Source organism: Rhinopithecus roxellana, chromosome 16, assembly GCF_007565055.1.
Source record: "Rhinopithecus roxellana isolate Shanxi Qingling chromosome 16, ASM756505v1, whole genome shotgun sequence".
Lineage (NCBI taxonomy): Eukaryota > Metazoa > Chordata > Mammalia > Primates > Cercopithecidae > Rhinopithecus > Rhinopithecus roxellana.
The window spans coordinates 85,263,167-85,284,510 of record NC_044564.1 but is presented as its reverse complement, the minus strand read 5'-3'; the positions used below and the strand labels follow the sequence as shown (position 1 = coordinate 85,284,510).

The window sequence follows — 21,344 nt, the reverse complement described above, 5'->3', positions numbered from 1 at the left end:
GGTGGTGCCTATGGTGGTATCCAAGGTACCCAAGAACGTTACAGAAGCTGAAGCCAGATGCTTTCCCAGCATCCCTGGCAGGCCTCTGACCCAGGCTCCTCCATCTGATGCACCTGGGCGGGAGCATGGAAAGGAGTGGGCACGAGGGCCTTTCTCCTGGCTGGAGTGGGGTCCGGAAGGGCTGGGCAGCAGGACTGGCCTTGCCAGAGCATCTGAAGCAAGGCTGGGACTGCTGCTGGCTGGCTCACACCAGGCCTCGCCGGCCCAACATCTTTTTCATCCGTTCCCTTTACTTTCAGCGTTCAGTGCACATTTCTGTTGCTTGCCACCAAAAGTCCTGGGTGTACAAATTCCCTGCCGAGAACAGCTAAGTGCGGTAAGACACCATGACGGGAGCAGGGGGGAAGGCCTCTGCTGTGAGCTCTCTGTTATCAGTTTGGGCTTGAGGGGTGTGATTTGGACCCATGGTATAAAAAAATGGTGGAACTGGATTTTAGGAGGCGGCTTGAAGACACATTATACACTTACTGTAGCTTAATTTTCGTGTTTTGGTTGTAAAATGGCTTAGTGATGATTAATGACTTAGGACTTTTGGACAAAATTCCCAACGTCTGGCAGAGGGAAGAACTTTAGCACCAGGCCCGGGGCTGGGGGAGGTGGTCCTGGGCTGGAAAGAGGAAGAAAAGGAGGGGAGAAGCTTGGAAAGCAAAACAATTTTGGATTCCTTGTTGAATAAGGAGAACATTCCTCACATTTGCTGCCACCGTGCAAATCCTCCAGCGTGTCTGCCGTCCTCTGGGCAGTGTACGGCCAGGCTCGGTTTTGACTTTCCTGTGTTTCGGGTGGATTCACTCTGCCAGGCTTACCAAGGTCCCTTCTTCTCCAGCTTCCCTGTCAAGGCCCTGTTCAAAACTTCTCCACTTCAACGGAAAACTCACTCGGCTTCCTCCCATCCCCTGGGCTAGCTCCCATTTCCATCCCAGTACCTTGTCCCACCAGTTAAGACACTGGGCAGGACAGGGTGAAGGACGAACCACAAAACCCGCCAACCATGGCTGCTCCAGCGAGAGGCTCCTCAGGGGGCCCTAGCATTTCCTGTCGGCTCCCTCAGGCGCCCTCCTGACCCCGGGAGGGGCCCCCGTGTCCCACGTCCGGAAGCACAGGGAGCGCCGGAAACCCCACTGGAGCAGGGGTCCTGGTGGTGGCCACAGGGCTGCTCGCCTTGGCCATGTCACTTATGCCTCCAAGAGGGACCTGTGGGTCTGGAGGGCAAGGGGACAGCAGCCTGTGAACCAACAGACTGAGCAAGAGTGGGTGGGCTGTGCTGGCGGGACGAGGCCTTCAGCCTCAGGGATCGGGGAAGGGACAGGACAATTCAAGTGAGGCTTATGGTCAAGCCTGGCTTAGAGAAGAAACATATGAAGCGCAAGTAACCTGATTTCAGCAGGCCCTGCCGGATGCCTACCCTCGTCCTCCCTCTTCCTCCGTGGTGACAGGCCCCTTAGTTTTTAGGTATTTGGTAGCAATGTTTCCAGGCCAGAGGCTAAGCCATCCTCGGTCTTCTCCGGGCACATCTAGGTTTTGCGAGGCCTGAAGGTTCCACTGTTTGGGGCCATCGGAGGAGCTTTCTCCTGAGAGAGAGAATGTTAATATTTAATGGACACAACATTAGCTGCAAATTGAAGTTTTATTTAGAATGAAAAAATAGACAAGTTACAGATTTTAAAGAGCTTACAAATTCCACAGATGTCCTGGAGCCCAGGTGAGTAACAGCCTGGTTGGAGGGGTTCTCACTGAGGGTAGTGGTTTTACCAACATGCTTTATCAAAACTATCAGGGAGAGTCTAGGAAAGGTCAGATTCTGGGCCCCGTCGCGCCTCTGCAGACCTCGATCAGTTCCTTCCACGGTGGCTCCAGGCCTTGGCATCCCTGCCTCCCCACGGCTGCCCGTGTCCAGGCCCCGCCAGCAATGTCAAGGCCCCCTCAGCCGCGCCGTGCCCAGCATCTCGGACGCCGTTCCTTCCCGGTGGCACCTGCCCAGACTTGGCCGAAAATCGAAGGCGACAGGAGGAGGAGGTGGGCTTAGGAGCGAAGCCTCGGCCCTCACCTGCCCACACCTGCCTGGCTGCCACCTGTCCCAGAGGTGGCGGGAACAGCCGAGGGGTGGCTCCCCTGGCTCCCCACCTTTGAGTGTCTCTCAGGCCGGGAAAGGGCAAAGGGCCACATGAAGCCAGCAGGCACTTCGGTGCCACAGCCCCAGCGGGACAGTCCTATCCGGGAACCCCCGGCTGCCCGGAAAGCGCTACCCGCAAGGCCGCCTCCACCGTGCCCACGAGAGGACTCGGCAGCTGTGAAGGAACTGGGGAGATTCTACAGACAGGCCGGGGTCAGGGCTTCCAGGCCAGGAAGGAGGCTTCCAGACGCCTGGCGTCACGAGTCCCAGGTGGAGAAGACGGAAGGGGCATGGTCAGAGGCCTGGCAGGGGAGGAGGGAAGGCCAACCCCGTAAACAGGACCACGGGACAGGGTGAGGACTGTCCCAGGAAGCCCCTGGACAACAGACGGCCTGGTCCCAGTGACCCCTCTCTCTAGGGGTTCCCTGCTGCCACCATGTCCACAGTGGCGTCAGAGCTTCCATGGCCAGCCACAAGTTCTGGCTCCAAGTCAGAACAGGAGAGAGTCCCTCAACTCCAGTGAAGCATGCAGCTCCTTTTTCAACCCCGACACCTCTGACGAAGTGTGTGTGTTATATGAGGGTAAGGGTCGTGATGGCACAGAGCGTGTTACATGAAAACAATGATCATGAAGGCAGCTGCCACCAAAACATTTTACCAGCACACCCTTCTGACTGCAGCATTTCTCAGAAGAAAAGCTCGGGTGAAAAGTTCCTGGAATTTTCCAGATCTTCAGGTGGCTCTATTAGCATTGCCACATACCGAGAAAAGGAATTTCCCTAAAGGTTAACCTCTAATCCAGCGAAACTCTGCTCGTGCCTCAAAACGGAGCCAAGACTCAGCCTAATACACATAAATCAAAGTGGACAAAAGCAAGTCTTGACTCACTTGACAAACAGAACAGGCACAAAAGAACGTACAATCAATACAATTCCAGAACGTCTCTGAAAGGAAAAAGCATCCTCTACCGACATGAAATAAACGGTAACCTTGAGATGACACCAACGCCTTTTTTTTTTTTTTAAGACAGGGTCTCACTCTGGTGCCCAAGCTGGAGTGCAATGGTGTGATCTCGGCTCACTGCAACTCCTGCCTCCCAGGTTCAAGGGATCCTCATGCCTCAGCCTCCCGAATAGCTGGGATATAGGCGCCCACCACTGCACTCCAATAGTTTTTGTATTTTTTAGTAGAGAGGGAGTTTCGCCACGTTGGCCAGGCCGGTCTGGAGCTCCTGGGCTGAAGTGATCCCCCTGCCTCAGCCTCCCAAAGTGCTGGGATCACAGGTGTGAGCTACTGCGCCCAGCCAGGTCAATTCTTTATCAGGAATTTCCAATTCCCATCTCCATTTAACAAGAGAACTAACTGATATGAATCCTGCCTTTGAATGTTTCTGAACACGTCCTCCACCTTCACCTGCCAGCTCCTCTCACGTCCCAGGAGCTCTCTGGTGGCAGTCAGCATTTAGCAAATAGAGTGGAAAGCATGTGCAGGAGACCCAGGCTTGGGTGAGCTCTGTCTGCTCCTGTGGTCTATCAGGCAGGTCCAGGGAGACACAAGGGAAGCCTGAGGGACCCTGACTCCCCTTGGAGAATTTCTCCATACAGCAAGACAGCGTGGCTTTATCTCAGATCCCTGACTCCTGAAAAGAGTCTAAAAAGAGCTGAGTTCTCTCTCAATTCTTCAATGGTTCATCACCAAATTCTTGGTTCTAAGGTTCTGAATCTTTAAATAATAGATGTGCATCTAGACTTGGGTAAAAACTAGAAACCTGTTCTCCCACCCAAGCCTTTGCTTTAGTAATTCTCCAGCTGACGGTCTGGCCGGGTGGACACCAGGAGTGCTGAAGGCTCACTCAAGTCATTGGTGAATATGTCCGACTGAGTCTGGGCTGAGGGACCTGGCTCTGCATTTTGTAAAACAGATACTAGCAGATCTTCCCAAGACGTGTATGGCTCATTCTCACAGCCCAAAGAGGGCACTTACTCCACAAACGCATGGCCACAGGTCATCATCTGTCCTGTGACCCTGGCGAGCCTGATCCCTCATGCCGGGCACCCACACGGCCTGCGTGCCTTCTAGACTTGAGTTCGCAGCTCTTTAAGGAGCTCTCGGGCCAGTTTTCCTGATCTAGGGCTTTCAATGCCAAGACGATCCCATCTGTACAAGGTCTGGTCAAGAAAGCCAATGATCTCGTAAGTTATCTCAGCAGTGTGCGCCATCTGCAATCAGGACAGAAGAGAAGGCAAATTAAAACACTTTCCAGTTTGTCCCTTTGTCCAGGGATGGACCATAGCCACCCAGTCCCTGAGAGACGCCCTATCCAGCATTTCCATCAGTTCCAAAGTAAAGCACGGGGAGCTCTTGTTTTCAAGGTGATTGGCACAGCAAGTCTGTCTCCAAGGCTGGCTACACAGTGTGCGGTGCCGCTTCCTAACGAGCCTCCTTGCATTGAGCTCAGCTGCCAACAGCGTTAGACTCATAAAGGCCACAGACAAGAGCTGCAATCAGAAGTGCTTCTCAGAATGCCAGTCACAGGTTGTGGGACGGTGGGCTGTGGGGAACAGAGGCACATGAGCATGCTGTGGCTTGACTTTCTGCACAAGGCTCACATGAATGTGAGAGTTGGGAAATGCCACCTGGTTCCACACAAACAGCCCAGGAATCTGGCAGCCCTGGGCAACCAGACCGACTTGCTTTTTAATAGGCCTCTAAGGTTTTAACACCTGATTCTTGCGGGAGAGCAGGAGACACAGCCTCAAGGCGTTTGTACTTGTTAATGCCTGTATTTTCTACAGACTTCGGTTAAGAAAAAAGGGAAGGGCAAGGATCTTACAATTTAGCTGTGGGGAATTTATGGTTTTAAAGCACAGCAGTATTAAGAAAGCTTAAGTCTTTGAAAGAGTAACCGATATATTCATTTAGTGTGTGTCAGTTTGTACAGAACCTGCAAATGTTTAGCCAGAGCAGCCCAAGGTCAGCTTCCTCTGGAAGGGGTGGGACGTTCTGGGAGGATGAACAACTGCCTTGGTTTTCCCAGGACTATTCTGGTTTTACTGCCTCAGGTCTGACAGCCCAGGACACCCTTCAGAACTGGGCTTCCACCTCCTGACCACCAGTAAAGGGAGCCTCTTGTCGCATGCACACTGTGTGAACGGCAGCATGGGGACGCAGAGCTAAGAGTAAACGACGTGGGGCAGACGGTGACGGTTGCTCTCCTCGGCCCCCGCTGGTAGCACCCAGGGCCTGCAGCCCGCCCGCCAGGGCCAGTGCAGCCAGCACGGGGCTCCAGCTGTGGCCCCAGCGTGTGCCAGTGTGTCCCTGGGTGTATCACCATCATTTGGATTTTACTCAGAAATGACAGGCACATAATGCTGATGGCCTTCGGCAGATGCAGCCCATCCTTCATCAAGGAAACACTGTGCGCCTGCTGTGGACCCCTTTCAGAGTTAACATACCACCCAGACCCTGAGTGGGAGAACTGCCCATGGTGATGGACTCGGCCATGTCTGAAGAAAGACCGAGTTGTCATTACAAATCCAACCTGGCATCTTCCTTACATGCCAGCACTCCTGGGTGAGCCCCTTCCCAGTTCTCTAGTCACCTGCAAAAATTCGCAGCCCTGCAGCCACCTGGAAACCTGCCTCCCTGCTGGCCTTGGCTGGTGCACCAAGAGTCGGTTCAGTTCATGTTGAGTTTAATGACTACAGAATTAACTCTGCATCTCGGAGCCTTGCTAACTTCTGCTGCTGTTGCTGTGGCCGAGCAGCAGGAGGCAGGAGAGAGAGAAGCGTGAATCCAGGCCAGGACAGGAGGTGGAGCCCCAGGGCTGGACTCCACGCGGTCCTCTGCTCTATGCTGGCCTCCTGCAGGCATAGGTGAGGGAGCGAGTGGACGGCTGGGGCAAGCCAGAGGAGTGCCCGGCAAGAGGCCAGGAGCCAGAGAGGCAGGAGAACCGCAGGGACACTGGGCAGGGCCTCGTGGATGGAGTTCTGGGCAAAATCGGAGGGCTGAGGTCAGAGAAGATTCCGGGACAGCCAGGGAGCGGACCTCCAGGTGCCTGGAGAAGAGCCCACTGTGCAGAGCTCACAACAGAGGCCACGCAGGAGGCAGGCTGTGAGCAGATGGGGCTGCAGGACCTGTGTGTCCTTTAGGTCAGATGGAGCCATTTGTTCAAGCCATCTCCAAGAGGGTGCAAGGGCTCTGAAGAGAGACAGCGGCCCTTTGCCTCAGGCTGCCTCATCCCGCCTTGAGCTGGCACTGCTCTCCAAATCTGGATGCCAAGACAGAGGGCAGAGCCTGGGACCAGCTGGGAGGTGGCTGCGCTCGGGCTAGGTCCTGAGGGTAGAGAGACCCAAGCTGCAGGAGGGAAAGGCCGTCCCACCAAAGCCACCATCTGGCCACCACCTGCTCGTGGGCCAAGCAGACTTGGCCCTTTCCAGGGTGCTGTAGGCAGAGGGACTGACAACGGCCAGGAGAGGCGGGGGCAGTGGGAGGGACTGTTCCCTGGAGACCCTCCCTGCCAGCGGCCACCGCAGCGAAGGCTTCTCATTAGGAAGACTGATGTGTTAATAAGACGGGTTTTAAAATGTCCGAAAGAATAGCACGCAGGAGGCGCTTTCACCACGGCGGGCGCCCAGATGGCCAGCACCCACCATACGGAGCCAGTGCACAAGCGCCACACTGGCGTCTGCTCAGGGAATGAGTTGCTGCTGTGCGTGTCTTCTCTGCAGCGGAACTGATGTGGGGGGGGGGTGTGTGATGACAGCACCGGGGCCCTCCGCACTCTTGTGGGTTCCCGTGTGGATCAGCAGGCGGGACTGAACCACGTGTCAGGATGGGCTGCCCAGCACAGGGGGCAGGCCGAGCCTCGCAGCAGCCAGCTTCTTACTCCCAGCAGTGTCTCTGGGGCCAGTCTTGAGGGCAATCTGCTTTGAACGTGGACTGAAAGTTTCCTCAGAGTAGATGGAAACGTAGTGTCAGGCTAACTGAAGCAGAGACCTGGGTGTCTTTGGGGTGCTCTCTCTGGGTGATTTTCTCTCACCCTGTGGGCAGGGCTGGAGCCACCAAACTCCCACGCTAACCCCCACTGCCAGGCCCACGCCATGGGCAGCTTCTCCACTCACACAGGCCACAGGGTGGGGGAGGAAGTGCCTGAGCTGGGAACAGTCCTTGCCACAGGGCAGGGCTGACCATCTCCACTGCCCCTCCCCCAGTCCCCCATAAGCACCTTCCCACTGTTTCTGCAAGTTCGACTCTTTAGATCCCACCCATAGCTGAGGGCGCCATTTGTCTCTTGGGTCTACCTTATTTCGCTCAGCATAAAGCCCGCTAGGTTGGGCTGCATTGTTGCAGGTGTGCATTTTATAAGAGTACACAAGAGATTCTCAAAAGCATTCTCACTGTGCTGGGCCAGGCCCGAAGAGGTGGCACCTAGCATGTGGCAGCCAGTCGTCTTCAGCCTTGAGCTGCCTCAGGCTCTCGGATCCATCTCAGCTGAGACATCAGAACCTGGGAGGCACAGCCTGGGCCCGCTCCACAGGACTGTCCTACCAGGATGGAGACAAACTCCTGGCCCTGGTTCTTGGTAGGTAGGTCATTTGTTATGGGGACTTTCTGCGCCTGGACACTCACATTCCAGTCGGGCCCGGCCTGGACGGGAGCAGGAGGGGCCTCTGGGGACTGGGAATATTCCTCTCTTGAGTTGGTTGCTGGCTGCACAGGTGTTGTTGGTTTGTGAAACTCATCAAGCTGTGTATCTTCTGTATGTATACGTCAACAGAAGTACAAATAAAATAAAAAATAAAACAAAACTCCCAGAGCCAGCATGCTGGTGCTTTTTCTGAGACGAGTATGTTTTTAAATTGTGGTAAAATAGAACATTTTACTTTTGTAATTCCGTGGCATGCACTGTGTTTACAGTGTCGCATGGCCATCAGCACCGGCCGTCTCCGCCCCTTTCCATCATCCCCACACTGACTCCCCACCCTCCGCCCTGGGAACTCTGTGGTACTTCCTCTTCCTGGACTTGACTCTTCCAGGTGCCTCACCTAAGTGGACTCATACAATATCCTCGTCTCTGGCTTATTTAAATAGCACAGTGTCTTCAAGGTTCCTCCAGGTTGCAGCACTATCAGACCCTCCGTCCATTTTCAGGCCGAAGAGTACTCTCCTATGGGCACAGACCGCACGGTGCACTGCTTGTCTACGGGCATTTGGGCCATCTCTGCCTGCTGGCTGCTGATAGTGCCGCCCTGAGCACGGGGCCAGAGGGCCGTCCAGCCCCTGCTTTCGGCTCTTGGGTATAGATCTAGGAGAACCACCTAGATCTATGGTAATTCTGAGTTTGGCTGTTTGAGGAGCCACGCCATTCTTCTCCACAGTAGCTGCACGATGTTAACATCCCCACCCGGAAGCGTATGAGTATTTTGGTTCCTGTGCACCCTGAGGGGCGTTTCTTTTCTCTCTTGCTGACAGCCATCCTGACGCATCTCACTGCACTTCGCCTCTCCCTGACCACTCATGCCCTTTCTGTGAGCATCTTCCCACATGCCTACTGGCCATTGGTGCGTCTTCTTTGGAGAAGTGTCTGTTCAAGTCCTTCGCCCGTTTCTGAACTGGCCATTGGTGCGTCTTCTTTGGAGAAATGTCTGTTCAAGTCCTTCGCCCGTTTTTGAACCAGGTTATCTTTTTGTTGTTGAGTCACAAGAATTATTTATGTATTCTGAATACTAAACTCTAATCACATATATTCTTTCCAAATATTTTTCTCCCATTCTATGAACTGTGTTTTCACTTTCTTTATAGTATCCTTTGATGCACAAAAGCTTTTAATTTTCATCAAGTCCAATTTATCTATTCTTTTTTTCATTGCTATGTCTTCGGTATCATATCCAAGAAATCACTGCCAAATCTAATGTCACGAAGAGGGCTCACTTTTGACTTGGACCATTCTTTACCCCTCAAGTCAAGTGGGCTTCAGGAAGGATTTCTTTATAATAAACCATTTTTTAAAAATTAACACAATTCTTTGCCCTGTTGCAGTGAATAGCATTGTGGTTGCTTTGTGAGCACATTCTCATTGTGGCATTTCTTTCCATGAGGAGGAGGAGAGCAGCACACTGCGATGGAAAGCAATATACATGGGGGGACAGGAGACCTGGTTTCTACTGCAGGCTCTGGCAGCAAACCATGGGCCCAGGAGATGGCATCTCCCTTCTCTGAGCCTCTGTTTTCTCGTCTATGACACAAAGGTGCTGGAGGGGGCAGGCTGTGGGGGCCATCCCAGCTGTCAACCTCCTTGACCATCTGTCTGTGTTGGGCAGCATCAGAGGCTACACCCTCAGACAGGGAACCCACCTCTTAGCTGGAGCAGAAACGAGTACTAGGAGGCTGGACCCCAGGGAGACTTACCAGGGCGATGGCATCGTGGGCGATCGTGTGGCCTCCAGGAGCCCAGAGCACGAAGTGGAGGAGCAGACGCCTGACCAGCTGTTGTGCAGGAGCTCTGGGGTCTGTTTCTGTGCCCTGTCCTGCTGCTGTCTGCAGGTCCCGGGCTGAGAGGCTGCTGCTTCCGGACATCGCCAGGAGGTGGCCCAGCACGGCCTTCACCTGGACCTGGGCAGAGCATTGCACAGGGGAGAGGTTAGGAAGAGGCAGGACAGACATGCTTCTAGGATTTATTTATTTGCTTTGAAGCAACTCCCAGAAAGGGGCAAGGAGGGGCCCCCGAGAGAGGGAGCTTCGCAGCGGCCGAGTTTACACTTAACACCACACAAACCCAAAGGGGCAGAATGGACATTTCTTGACTTTCTTTCCTCTTGCTCACCAAGCAGTCAGGGCACCGTGCCAGGAACTGACCTTTTTTTGTATAAAAGGAAACAGAAAAGAAGTCCTCAAGGGAATGTAGTCAGATTTTTATATTGTGGGGAAAAAGAACAAAAGCCTCCTTGAAGACTCCCTATCACAGCCACAAATCAATTAAAGCCCCATGCAGTCAGACCTCCGCCGAGCCAGCGTTCCCATACGAATGCAGGCTTGCTTTTGCTTCTTGCTATATTGGGGATCCGGGCGGGGGGCGGGGGGGCACACACAGGCAGGCACGTGCACACAGGCACGGCCATACACATGCATGCACACACAAGAACACATTTGTTTTAGATGCTGGAACAATCTGTTCGTACCTGTTTAATGCTCAAGCAGAGGTCACAAGTCTGTGGAACCCACATAATAATGGTAATTATAAGTCTGCAGGTTGTTCTTGCATTAAAAAAACTTACTCCATGCTGAGATGTTTCTGCTCGCCACAAGAATGGTACACCCAGTCATGACTTGGAAAACAAAGCAAAAACTGAAAGCCCAGAGCTCCAAACGCCACATGGAACTCATGAACAGCTATGTTCCATCACTTCTGAAAGAATACTTAGGCCTACTCTGAGAATTCCCATGACCGATTTTATGGATTTTGTGTGAGGCGTTTTTTTTCCCTGGAAGTCAAGGCCTCATTCAATGAGGTCTGTCATAAACTCCAGTACACTGGGCGTGTTGTGCGAGCTCCTCTGACACAATACGAGACCGTGAGAAACTGCACCATCGGGCTCTTCCACGGGGAGCGGCCGCGCTCCCCACCTCGCCCCCCGCCAGCCCAGTCGGCCAGGGTCTGATGGTGTCTACGCAAGCCCAGGGCCGTTCTGCCATCTAACTGGGTCTGCAGAAAGGCCGGGGTTGAGGAGGCTGTGCCTTTGTATCTTTTTTCTCTTGACCCACAATTGACTTTCCACCCTTGTCCAATAATCCCTAAGACGGGGTCTTCTTCCTGTCTGTCTGTCCCAGACTGTCCTTCCCTGCAGAGTCCTCCGTGCCCATGGGCTTCCACTTGAACACCAGCAACTTTACACACGTCCAAAGTTTTTCAGGAGAAAGACAGAAGCTTTCTTTTCTTTTTAAAGTATTTTTCTATCCTGTATTATAAAAGCTTATATATGCTTACTATGGAAAATTTGTAAAGAGAAAAAGAAAAACCATTAAAATGATCTACAACTCTATCATCCAAAAAGACTCACTGTTAATAATTCAGTTTATATACTTGTCTTTTTTCTATGCACTGAGACCATACCATTCACTACACATAATGCTTTGTATCTTTCATTTTTCTCTCCATAATGTACTATAAGCAGTTCAGTTCACTAAATCTATAAAACATGTTCTTCAAGACCTTTTTTTTTTCCCCCGAGACACAGCCTTGCCCTGTCACCCAGGCTGGAATGCAGTGGTGCAGTTTCTGCTCACTGCAACCTCCACCTCCTGGGCTCAAGCGATCCTTCCACCTCAGCCTCCTGAGTAGCTGGGACTACATGCACACACTACCACACCTGGCTAATTTCTTTATTTTTTGTAGAGACAGGGGTCTGTTTGCCCAGGCTAGTCTCAAACTCATGGATTCAAGTGATCCAGCTGCCTCGGCCTCCCAAAGTGCTGGGATTACAGGCGTGAACCACCGCACCCGGCCAAGAGCATGATTTTGCATGGTGTATAACAGAATGCTATTCCACGGTTAGCATATACCACAATTTATTTGGCCAGTAGCCTTATTATTGAAGTTTAGGCCACTTCCCATTGTGTTTATGAATGGTGCTGTGCTGCATATTCTCATGCATAAGCCTTTGCATGGATCTCTGTTCCCTGGGGAATTCCTAGCAGTGGAACCACAGGGTTAAAGGGTATGAACCTTGCCTGATTCTTTTTCTGTTTTTCCTTTTTTTCTCTTGTCATCATCGTGCCTTGCCTGATTCTTAAGGGCATCTAAACATATTTTGTTTATTTTGTTGTGATCCAATTCAGTTGGCAAAAGGAGATGAACGCTGGCTGCTGGTGGAGAGGGTGGCTTGGCCATGAGTGGGACAGGCTAGGCAGGACACATCCCGGGTGGGAACACACTTGCTCTTTGCACCCATGTTCTTTACCTCAAGGACGGCCACAGAGGCAGCGACGCCAGGCCCAGCGCATGATGCGGGGACACGCGACCAGCTGATTTAATTGTGCCTTTTTAAGTAAGGCAAATGCACAGATACTGCTCATTTCAATCCAATCGTATAAGAATCATGCTAGTAACACAGTTCACAGTGTGTCTCTCAAGCCCCCCAACAGACCGTCAAGGGATTAAAGCCCATAAAACCCAGGAAAACAAGAGGTACGTATCATTCATGAAACTAAAATCCCCTTCCCAGGATGCCACATACACCAAGGCCTCAGCAGGCACCAGCGAGGAAGGGGCTCTGGAGTCACCAACATGAGCACTGGACTGGACTGCCAGGCAGATGGCACCTGTGACAGACGGCGGGGAGGGAAGCAGATGCCCGCCACGCCCCACTCAGTGAGCCAGTCCGCTCTCATCCAAAACCCTAGGTGTCCCCTGAGGGAGAACTACGCAAAGGTTTTGTTATTTTTTCTTAAAAAAGGACCAAGTTAGCTCATAGAAGATGTGCCAATGTAGAACTTCCTAGAAATTAAGTGTTATTGAATAATTTATTTCTTTTTACTTCAAAAGTGACTCTCTGTCAGTACCCTTTTGACTGTGATGGAATTGAACACATATCTACCAACTTAGCTTATACAGAATCAAGTAAGACAGAATATAAAAGGGCTTTAGAAACCATGTGTGTTGGCCGGGCGCGGTGGCTCAAGCCTGTAATCCCAGCACTTTGGGAGGCCGAGACGGGCGGATCACGAGGTCAGGAGATCGAGACCATCGTGGCTAACACAGTGAAACCCCGTCTCTACTAAAAATACAAAAACTAGCCGGGTGAGGTGGCGGGCGCCTGTAGTCCCAGCTACTCAGGAGGCTGAGGCGGGAGAATGGCGCAAACCTGGGAGGCGGAGCTTGCAGTGAGCTGAGATCGGGCCACTGCACTCCAGTCCGGGCGACAGAGCGAGACTCCGCCTCAAAAAAAAAAAAAAAAAAAGAAACCATGTGTGCCCTGTACATCTTATTACTATTAAAAACATCAACCAGGATTTTCCTTAATTAGTTTAATGTGCTCTTTTAAAGGGGAAGAAATAAAAAGCTTTCTTTTTAATCAGACAGCAATCCTCAAATACATATGTGGGTTACGATAATTTCTTCACAAAGCTTTATTTCTGATCTAAAATAAACTATCACCAAATTTCTTTTTAAAATGTAAAACTATTTTTCTTTCCTATGCCATGCAAGCCTTTAAACAAATAAAATACGCAGACATCTTTATTAGTCCCTGTGTTTTCAGACAACAGAAAACGCCAAAGCCAAGAGGAGCGCCATATAAAATGAGCCCGTCCTCTTCAGCTACTAGGATCGGCAGAGAGCACTGGCCGGGGAAGTTTTCAGAACCAAGGAAATAAATGCTTGCAAGGAAGGTGCCAGTGCCTTTAATCAAAGCATTGCTTCCTGTAATTATTATATTCCACATAAAATAACAACTGTCTTTGCCACAGACAGTTACCCAGTCCCATACTTAGCTGCTGTTATTTAGGAAATGACCAACTCCTTTTTCAGAAGCAAAGTGGTTAATATCCTGTGATTACTTTAGTAAGAGATGTAAACAAAGCCAGTAATGTGAGGATCTGTTGACTGATCCAAGAAAGCAGACAGTCAAGATGGAAGCAAGCCCCGGCCGGGTTGCTGGGGAGCGAGACAGGGCCCCGGCTGTGGCCAGGCTATGCTGCCAGCGCACCCCTCAGAACAGCCTCTGCAGGGCACGCCCTGGAGGATGCGACCCTGGGGCAGATACTGCAGCTGAGCGATCACAGATCAAACGACCTCGGGGAGGAAGAGTCTTCGTTTGCGGGACAATGGGCTACATGTGGTGTCCCGTCTCTGGCCACCTCGGTGGGGGCAGGCGAATGCCTCTGACCACAAGGCTGGAAGTCACCACGCCTGCAGGGTGCCACGACACACCATCTGTTGGCAGAGCTCAAGTGTCATGGAAGCCGAGCCCACAACAGAGGCCCTCTGCAGGCTCCTCTTAGCCCCCCAGAGCCCACCCCAAACACATGCAGTGGGGCCTGCTACCCACCATGGTCTGTGCTCTCTGCTGCCTCCCATCATGGGGGCTGTAGTAAAAGGCCAAGAGCCACAGCAGGGCCGCAGGGGGTTCGGCTGCCGACCTCAGTAGCTGCTCGGCCACCATCTCAGCCCATCCTCCGAAGTGAACGAACAGGAACCAGCTCTCCAAGGGATCTCCGCGGGACCTGGAACACAGCCAGAACACACGGCAGTTGGCAACCTGAATTCTTCTTCCTTCGGGTTTTTAAAGCAACTTGAACGTTTGCCAGCGGTTGGCTTAAATTGTACTTATCCACTGAAGTGCTACCTGCAAGGAATACAATTTAGACTCAGCCTGTCCAAACGCCACTCTGCGTCATCACAGGACATCGACAGGGCCTCTCAGGACCCCTGTGAGGCCTGAGGCCTCCGGACGTCGGAGTCTTTAATCCAGGTACCTTCAGTGAGGACAGGCACTGAGGAAGGAAGATTGCGGTCGTGACCAGCAGGAATGCGGCAGGACACGGCGGCACACCTCCCTGCCTTCTGAGACGCGGAGAAAGAGGTGGAGGGTGGGACGCAGGCAGAAACATGGGCGTTCCACTTCTGACAAGACGCAAAGTTTGGGTGGATGTTTCAGCAACTAGGAATTTTTAATGAGCTGCTGTCATCATGTGTGCGTCAATGCCAGAAAGTTAAAGCGTTTGCGAAGCTATCCCCTCGCCACACTGGCAAATGGAAGCTGCAATACTTGTTTTAGGGTAGAATCCGCTTGAGGTAAGGCTCACGAATTGTGTGCAGTGCCAGTCTCAGCAGGTGAACGATCCCTTGGAGAGGATGGAACAGACCAGCCTGAGATCATGTTAGATGAGAACTTTCCTTCTGGACTGGGGCAGCGGCTGCAACAGGAGTGTTCCTGGCCCCTTTGTTGGATCTGCCTCCATGTTCCTCTGCCTGGCCCGTGGAATTCCCAAGCTCTAAATACCGTCCTCACCTCCCTGGTCACTGCCCCAGTCCTTCCTGAGAACAAGTGGTTAAATGTTCAACATTTGAGCAACAGAGACAAAAAGATGGGAGGGTGGAGTACTGGTCTTACTCCCTCTTTCCCAGGACACAGTCAGAGCTGATGCTCTGCCGGCCACGTTGGCTGTGGGCTGGGTTAGGCTGTATCAGAGTGAGGAGGGGACTCCGCCATGCCTCTTCCCTGCAGGCACCATGTCAGGGTAAACAGACGCACAGAGCAGTGGGCTCCCTCATGCTCCCCGTTCCCAGGTTGGCAGTGTGCCTGGATCAGGATCAGAGACCAGCTGGTCCTTCCCTCTGTTTTCCAACAGTAGCTGAATGCACAGGGCAGTCCCATGTGGCCACCTGAAAGGTGTCTCATGGCCCCAAGGTCCGGGTTGAGGTGGGAGCCCCACGAGGTCTAAGTCCTGCTCTGTAGCACCACATGCATCCTTTCTGGTGGCTGTTTTATTCCAGTCTCCACGCATTTCGACATCACACACTCTTGAGTGACGGCAGAGGGGGTGGGCAGGCGGAAGAGAAAAACACCAGGGCAGCCGCGGCACCGCATTTCTTAATCACAGGGTGGGCTGCTTATGCCACCTCCATCTACTGCCCTGTCCCCGAGTTAAGATTCTTCAAGGTCCAGCTCTGTGTAATGCCAGGACAACTAGGGAGGGTGTGTGGGGCCGACTGGCCACTGCAGGCCATTCCCGTGGCCAACCGTGGAGCCCAATGAGAATCACGGTGAGGAAGGAGTGAGCAGCTGGCACCCAAGTCATCAATCGCGGAGACGATGTCACCCATCGTCTGTGTCAACTTGGTGTGAGATGACAGAGAATTCCAGGAGTGAAAAGTGGCAAAAGGAACAAATAAGATAGTCTTAGTACGCTAGCAGGGACAATGAATAAAATTATACTCTAAAAGAAAGGGAGTTAAGAGGAAGCCAAAGAGTGTTATGATACAAGGAATTTAGCAAGGCATAAATGTGAATGCTTTCAGGAAAGTCACACACATGAGAGGGTACCTAACACTACTGTTAGACATTAACAGGCTGGGCACGGCAGTCCACACGTGTAATCCCAGCACGATGGGAGGTCAAGGCAGGAGGATTACTTGAGCCCACAAATTTGAGTCAATACAGCGAGACCTCTACAATTTTTTTTTTTTTTTGAGACAGAGTCTTGCTCTGTCACCCAGGCTGGAGTGCAGTGGCGTGATCTCGGCTCACTGCAAGCTCTGCTTCTCGGGTTCACGCCATTCTCCTGCCTCAGCTCCTGCCTCAGCCTTCTGAGTGCTGGGACTACAGTTGCCTGCCACCACGCCCAGCTAATTTTTTTTTGTATTTTTAGTAGAGACGGGGTTAGCCAGGATGGTCTCAATCTCCTGACCTTGTGATCCACCCGCCTCAGCCTCCCAAAGTGCTGGGATTATAGGCGTGAGCCACCGCGCCCAGTCACAAGAAAAATTTAAACATTAGCTAGGTGTGGTGGTGTGTGCCTGTAGTCCCAGCTCTCAGGAGTCTGAGTCCGAGGATCACCTAAGCCCAGGAATTTGAGGCTGCAGTGAGATGTGATCATTCCCCTGCACTCCAGCCTGGGCCACAGAGCAAGACCTTATCTCTAAAAATTAAAAAAAGAAAAACAAAAAAAAAATTTGTTAGAATAGATTTTCTCATTTTAGAGGTATTTATTAAAGAGAAGGAAAAACAAGCATTTAACATTCCACCCTACTGTGCAGAAGTTGCAAATTTCCTTCCCTAGAGAGGTAGAGAGAAGAACCAAAGGGCACCCAAACAAATGCCCTTTTCCTTCTGCACGGCCAGGGCTTCCCAGCAGGTGGGTGCTGCTTTTTCCAGCGTCTCTTCTTTTCATTGTTATGCCTGTATATTTTGAAATCTAAAATCAGACATTACGTAGAAACGTTTCGATACAGGTATTCACACACGCATACACGCGCATGCCTATTCATCCTGACCTGCTCCAAGCAGTCCGTGTGGCCATGCGCTTCCTCTACTTCTCACTTCACCATGGTGCTCACCTGTTTGGTGACGGTCCCACACCAGTAATGCCTTCCTCTGTCCTGTCAGCCCTGCTCAAAGGGCAGATGAGGATCTAGGCAACCCGTGTGTGAAGTAGATTTGGGAATGGTCAGTGTTTGCTCACCCATGAGTCTGGTCTTCAACTGCTTCTCTGAGCAGTTCAGAAATGTGCTTCAGTGTCTGCAGCCAGTGTTCCCGAGGGACATCTGCGGGTGGAGAGAGACACGTCAGAGGGCAAGTGAGGAAATGGCAAGCCCGTGAGGAGCCACCTGCAGGGAGGACCGCAGGAGTCTTTGGGAGACACCCTCTACTTCTGGTTCACAGAACCCACTACTGTTCTCATGCTCTTCCCAGTCAGTACCTATCTCTTAAGCAAGATCTGTCCATAGTACACAGAGCTGAACCTCAAAGAATCTGATCTATTTAGTTTTGTGGGGGTTTTTAAGACACAATCTTGCTTTGTCAGAGGCTGGAGTGCAGTGGCACGATCCTGGCTCACTGCAGCCCCAACCTTCTGGGCTCAAGCAATCCTCCTACCTCCGCCTCCCCAGTGGCTGGGACTACAGGGGTGCACCACCATGCCCAGCTATTTTTTAAATTTTTTTGTAGAGATGAGGTTTCATTATGTTTCTCAGACTTGTCTCAAATTCCTGGGCTCAAGTGATCCTCCTCCTTGGCCTCCCAAAGTGCTGGAATTACAGGCATTAATCGCCACACTTGGCCTCAAGTACTTTTGAATTCAGGTACATGGAAGTAGCTAGAGATTGCACAAGCAGCCCCTGCTGAGACGGGGAAATGCCGGGTTGCGGATGCCCTAGGTTTCTTCTTTTCTACCTACCCACTCCTCCATCACTAATGTGTGATTTCAAAATAGATACAGACTGTAGTAAAGCAGCCAACAAGGAATTAGGAATAGACTGCCTGACTACTTTCCTAGGGCTGTGATGAATTCACAACATGATTTCAGGTTTACAGTGGAAAAAAAGGCCAGGAAAGAAAATAAGTGAGCATTATGCAAACAAATGTCTCTTCTTGAGGGAGCTGCTCTGGTTTCACAGTCATCCTGTATTTTTAAACACATCTGAGCAGCACATATCTGCAGTTCTATGCAGCATCTGCAAAATTTTCACATAGTGATAGATGCTACAATCGAACACACAAGGAAGATAAGGCGAGTGATGGACGAACTGCTGCTACTCCACAAGGCCAGTACCTCCCTCCTCTGAACCCCCGCGGCCCTTGGAGCACAGCCTTTTGAAGGCATTTTTCGTTTTTTCCTTTTACTAGCTATTTAGGTATTTACTTTGCATTTCCTCCACTTGTAGTTCCTACAGTCAGGGCTTGGAAGTGATCATCTTTTACACCCCTCCCCCCACCTTCACAATGGGCATGAAATAAATTTCTGATGAACAGAAGATCATGCTACTAAAAAACACTTCTTCAATGTGTGACCACCACACTGTTTGCCAAAGTAATATACAGACAGCTATTCTAGGAACTAGCACAAGAGGTTCTTGCACTTCTGCTTGAAGCCACCTATTTATATTTGGACATAAATCTACGAGTTACACCAACGGAAAGGTAGAGGGTTGGGCCCGTGCCCACGCACCACCTCGCCGTTTGTTTACTATTTCCAAAGGGAGACACTAACAACTCTGGTACGTTTTCTGGAGCTCACTCAGCGCCCCCTGTTGGCTGACTCCAGGCTTTGCTGATCTGACCTAAGCTGTAAGGGGTGAATTGCTCATTTTTCTGTCTTGTTAATAATGGTTTCCCAAGGGTTTTCATAAAACTGTCACCCAGAGACCCCATCCCCAGCTCCGGCATCTGAGAGGACAGTGTCAGGGGATCACCCTGGGAGAGAACCTACATCTTCTTGAAAAAGGAAGAGGAATTTAGGTTTTGTAAAATGCTCTGAAACTTTGAATCATTTGAATTTCTCAAACAAATCTACTCACTCAAGTCTCAGAAAAATGGCAGGCCCAAAATGGCATAAAAAGGAAACGTGACTGGCTCGCTCCCTTCTGTCTCCTCTCCTGCTATGCTCCAATAAGGCCCCTTTCTGGCTGGCACAGTCTGTGCCCACGCCAGGACTGCCTTCCGTCGGGTTTCAGGCCTCACAGGGAAAGGAGGCCCTTACTCTCTATTTCTGAAATGTCTCCTAAGCACGAGCTCACAGCCACATTCCTGGATCAACGCCAGTCGAATGAAGGCTGGCACCACCACTTCCCCAAGCAGACAGCCTTGGGAAGGCTGGCAAAGGGTATCAGGAAAGGCTGTGGATGAAGCACCTTACTGAACGCTCTCAAAATCCTTCCCTTAGCTTGGTTAGGGGAAACCTCCCCTGAATTTCCTCAGCTTCATCCATCATTTTATCTTTTCTTCTGCAACAAGGCTGCACGGAGTAGAAAGAATGAAAAGCAAATGAATGTACTGTTTTCTTCTGACTCAGCCAAGTCTTAGCCTGTTCCTGGCACCTGGTGGATCTGGTTGGCACCAGCAGAGCCTGTGTTATCTGGAGGCAGACTAGCAAAACCTACCAGAGGCCAGTGGTTTTATTTTTTCTTCTTCTTTTGGGAAGTGATCACAGCTGGGACGCCAAGAAGACTCTCATATCAAAATCCACAGAATGTGGGATCCTGGGCGCGGAAAGGGATCTCAGAAATAACCAGCTGTGTCTCCCTCATGCTAGAGATAAGGGCCTGGTGGGGAGGCCATCATTCGACAGTGCTCTTCCCAGGAAATCATTCTGATGTGGGCAAAGTCAACCCTGACTCACCTTGAGGGTCTTGCAGCAGCACCACGGCAAGAGATGGAGAAGTGTAAGGAAAGTAGGTCTTGAGTGCAAACCGCAGCTGCCACAGGATGGAAAATCCAAAGAGCACGCACATTAAGATTGAAACGGGGTCAGGAAAATGCAAAACTCCGAGTCCTCTGCCCACCAGTACTAACATGGTCAGAACACTTTCTGAAACATTTATCTTTTGAAAAATAAGCTCCCAGTAACCTCATATTTTCCAGAATAATTAACCTTTTAAATCACCTCCTGGGACTTAAGAAAAATAATAAAGTTATGCTCTTGATGTCTTTATGAGTTCTACCTCACATGAACCCAATTATACAAATAAGTCTTCTATTTCAGAAAGACTTGCCAGAGCAGTTGTGAGATGTTCGGTATTTCGGTATTTTTTTTTTTGAAACAGAGTTTTGCTCGTTGCCCAGGCTGGACCATGGCGCGATCTCAGCTCACCGCAACCTCTGGCTCCCGGGTTCAAGCGATTCTCCTCCCTCAGCCTCCCAAGTAGCTGGGATTACAGGCATGCGCCACCACACCCAGCTAATTTTGTATTTTTAGTAGAGATGGGGTTTCTCCATGTTGGTCAGGCTAGTCTCAAACTCCCGACCTCAGGTGATCCACCCGCCTCGGCCTCCCAAAGTACTGGGATTACAGGCGTGAGCCACTGCGCCTGGTCTGTTTTTGTTTTTTTTATTGAGATGGAGTCTCATTCTGTTGCCCAGGCTGGAGTAAAGAGGCACAATCTCAGCTCACTACAACCTCCACCTCCTGGGTCCAAATGATTCTCCTGCCTCAGCCTCCAGAGTAGCTGGGATTACAGGCACACGCCACCATGCCAGGCTAATTTTTGTATTTTTAGTAGAGATGGAGTTTCACCATGTTGGCCAGACTGGTCTTAACTCCTCACCTCAAATGATTCCCCTGCCTCGGCCTCCCAAAGTGCTGAGGTTGTAGGCGTCAGCCACGGTGCCGGCTCAGCATGGTTTTTAAAATAACAACAAAAGCATAAAACAACTGTGCTCACTTTTCGAGGGCCAAAGAGCTCCAGCTATCTACACCCCCAAAAGGCACAGCTTCTTAAAAAATTGAGGTAAAATCTATAAAGCATGGAGTGCATAGGCTTTAAGTATATGAGGTTTTGTAAATGTGCAAATCCATGTGACCGCCACCCCAGTGAAGACAACAACATTTCTATCACGCCAAGAAGACCTCTTCCAACTCTTAACAATCATTCCCTCCACCCCACCCTGGCAACCAATGTTTTGATTTTGACAAGACAGATTAGTTTTGCTTATTCTTGAATTTTGTGTAAAGG

At 51.1% G+C, this 21,344-nt stretch overlaps 1 protein-coding gene across 8 annotated transcripts in view; it reads right to left on the bottom strand.

Annotated features, from left to right (window-relative positions):
• Window positions 1-1,668: 1,668 nt before the first annotated feature.
• Window positions 1,669-21,344, bottom strand: part of FANCC (FA complementation group C) — a 217,563-nt gene continuing 197,887 nt past the window's right edge. For 7 of the 8 annotated variants that reach the window (XM_030919731.1, XM_010372004.2, XM_030919736.1 and 4 more), the window contains 5 exons: window positions 20,012-20,087; window positions 17,357-17,438; window positions 14,221-14,395; window positions 9,584-9,787; window positions 1,669-4,392 (listed from right to left, as the gene is read on the bottom strand). In XM_030919731.1, the coding sequence (XP_030775591.1) occupies window positions 4,249-4,392; window positions 9,584-9,787; window positions 14,221-14,395; window positions 17,357-17,438; window positions 20,012-20,087 (681 nt within the window). In that variant the 3' untranslated portion in view covers window positions 1,669-4,248. Of the gene's footprint in view, window positions 4,393-9,583; window positions 9,788-13,273; window positions 14,106-14,220; window positions 14,396-17,356; window positions 17,439-20,011; window positions 20,088-21,344 lie in introns of those variants that run through there. The other variant, XM_030919737.1, reaches the window with a different exon arrangement.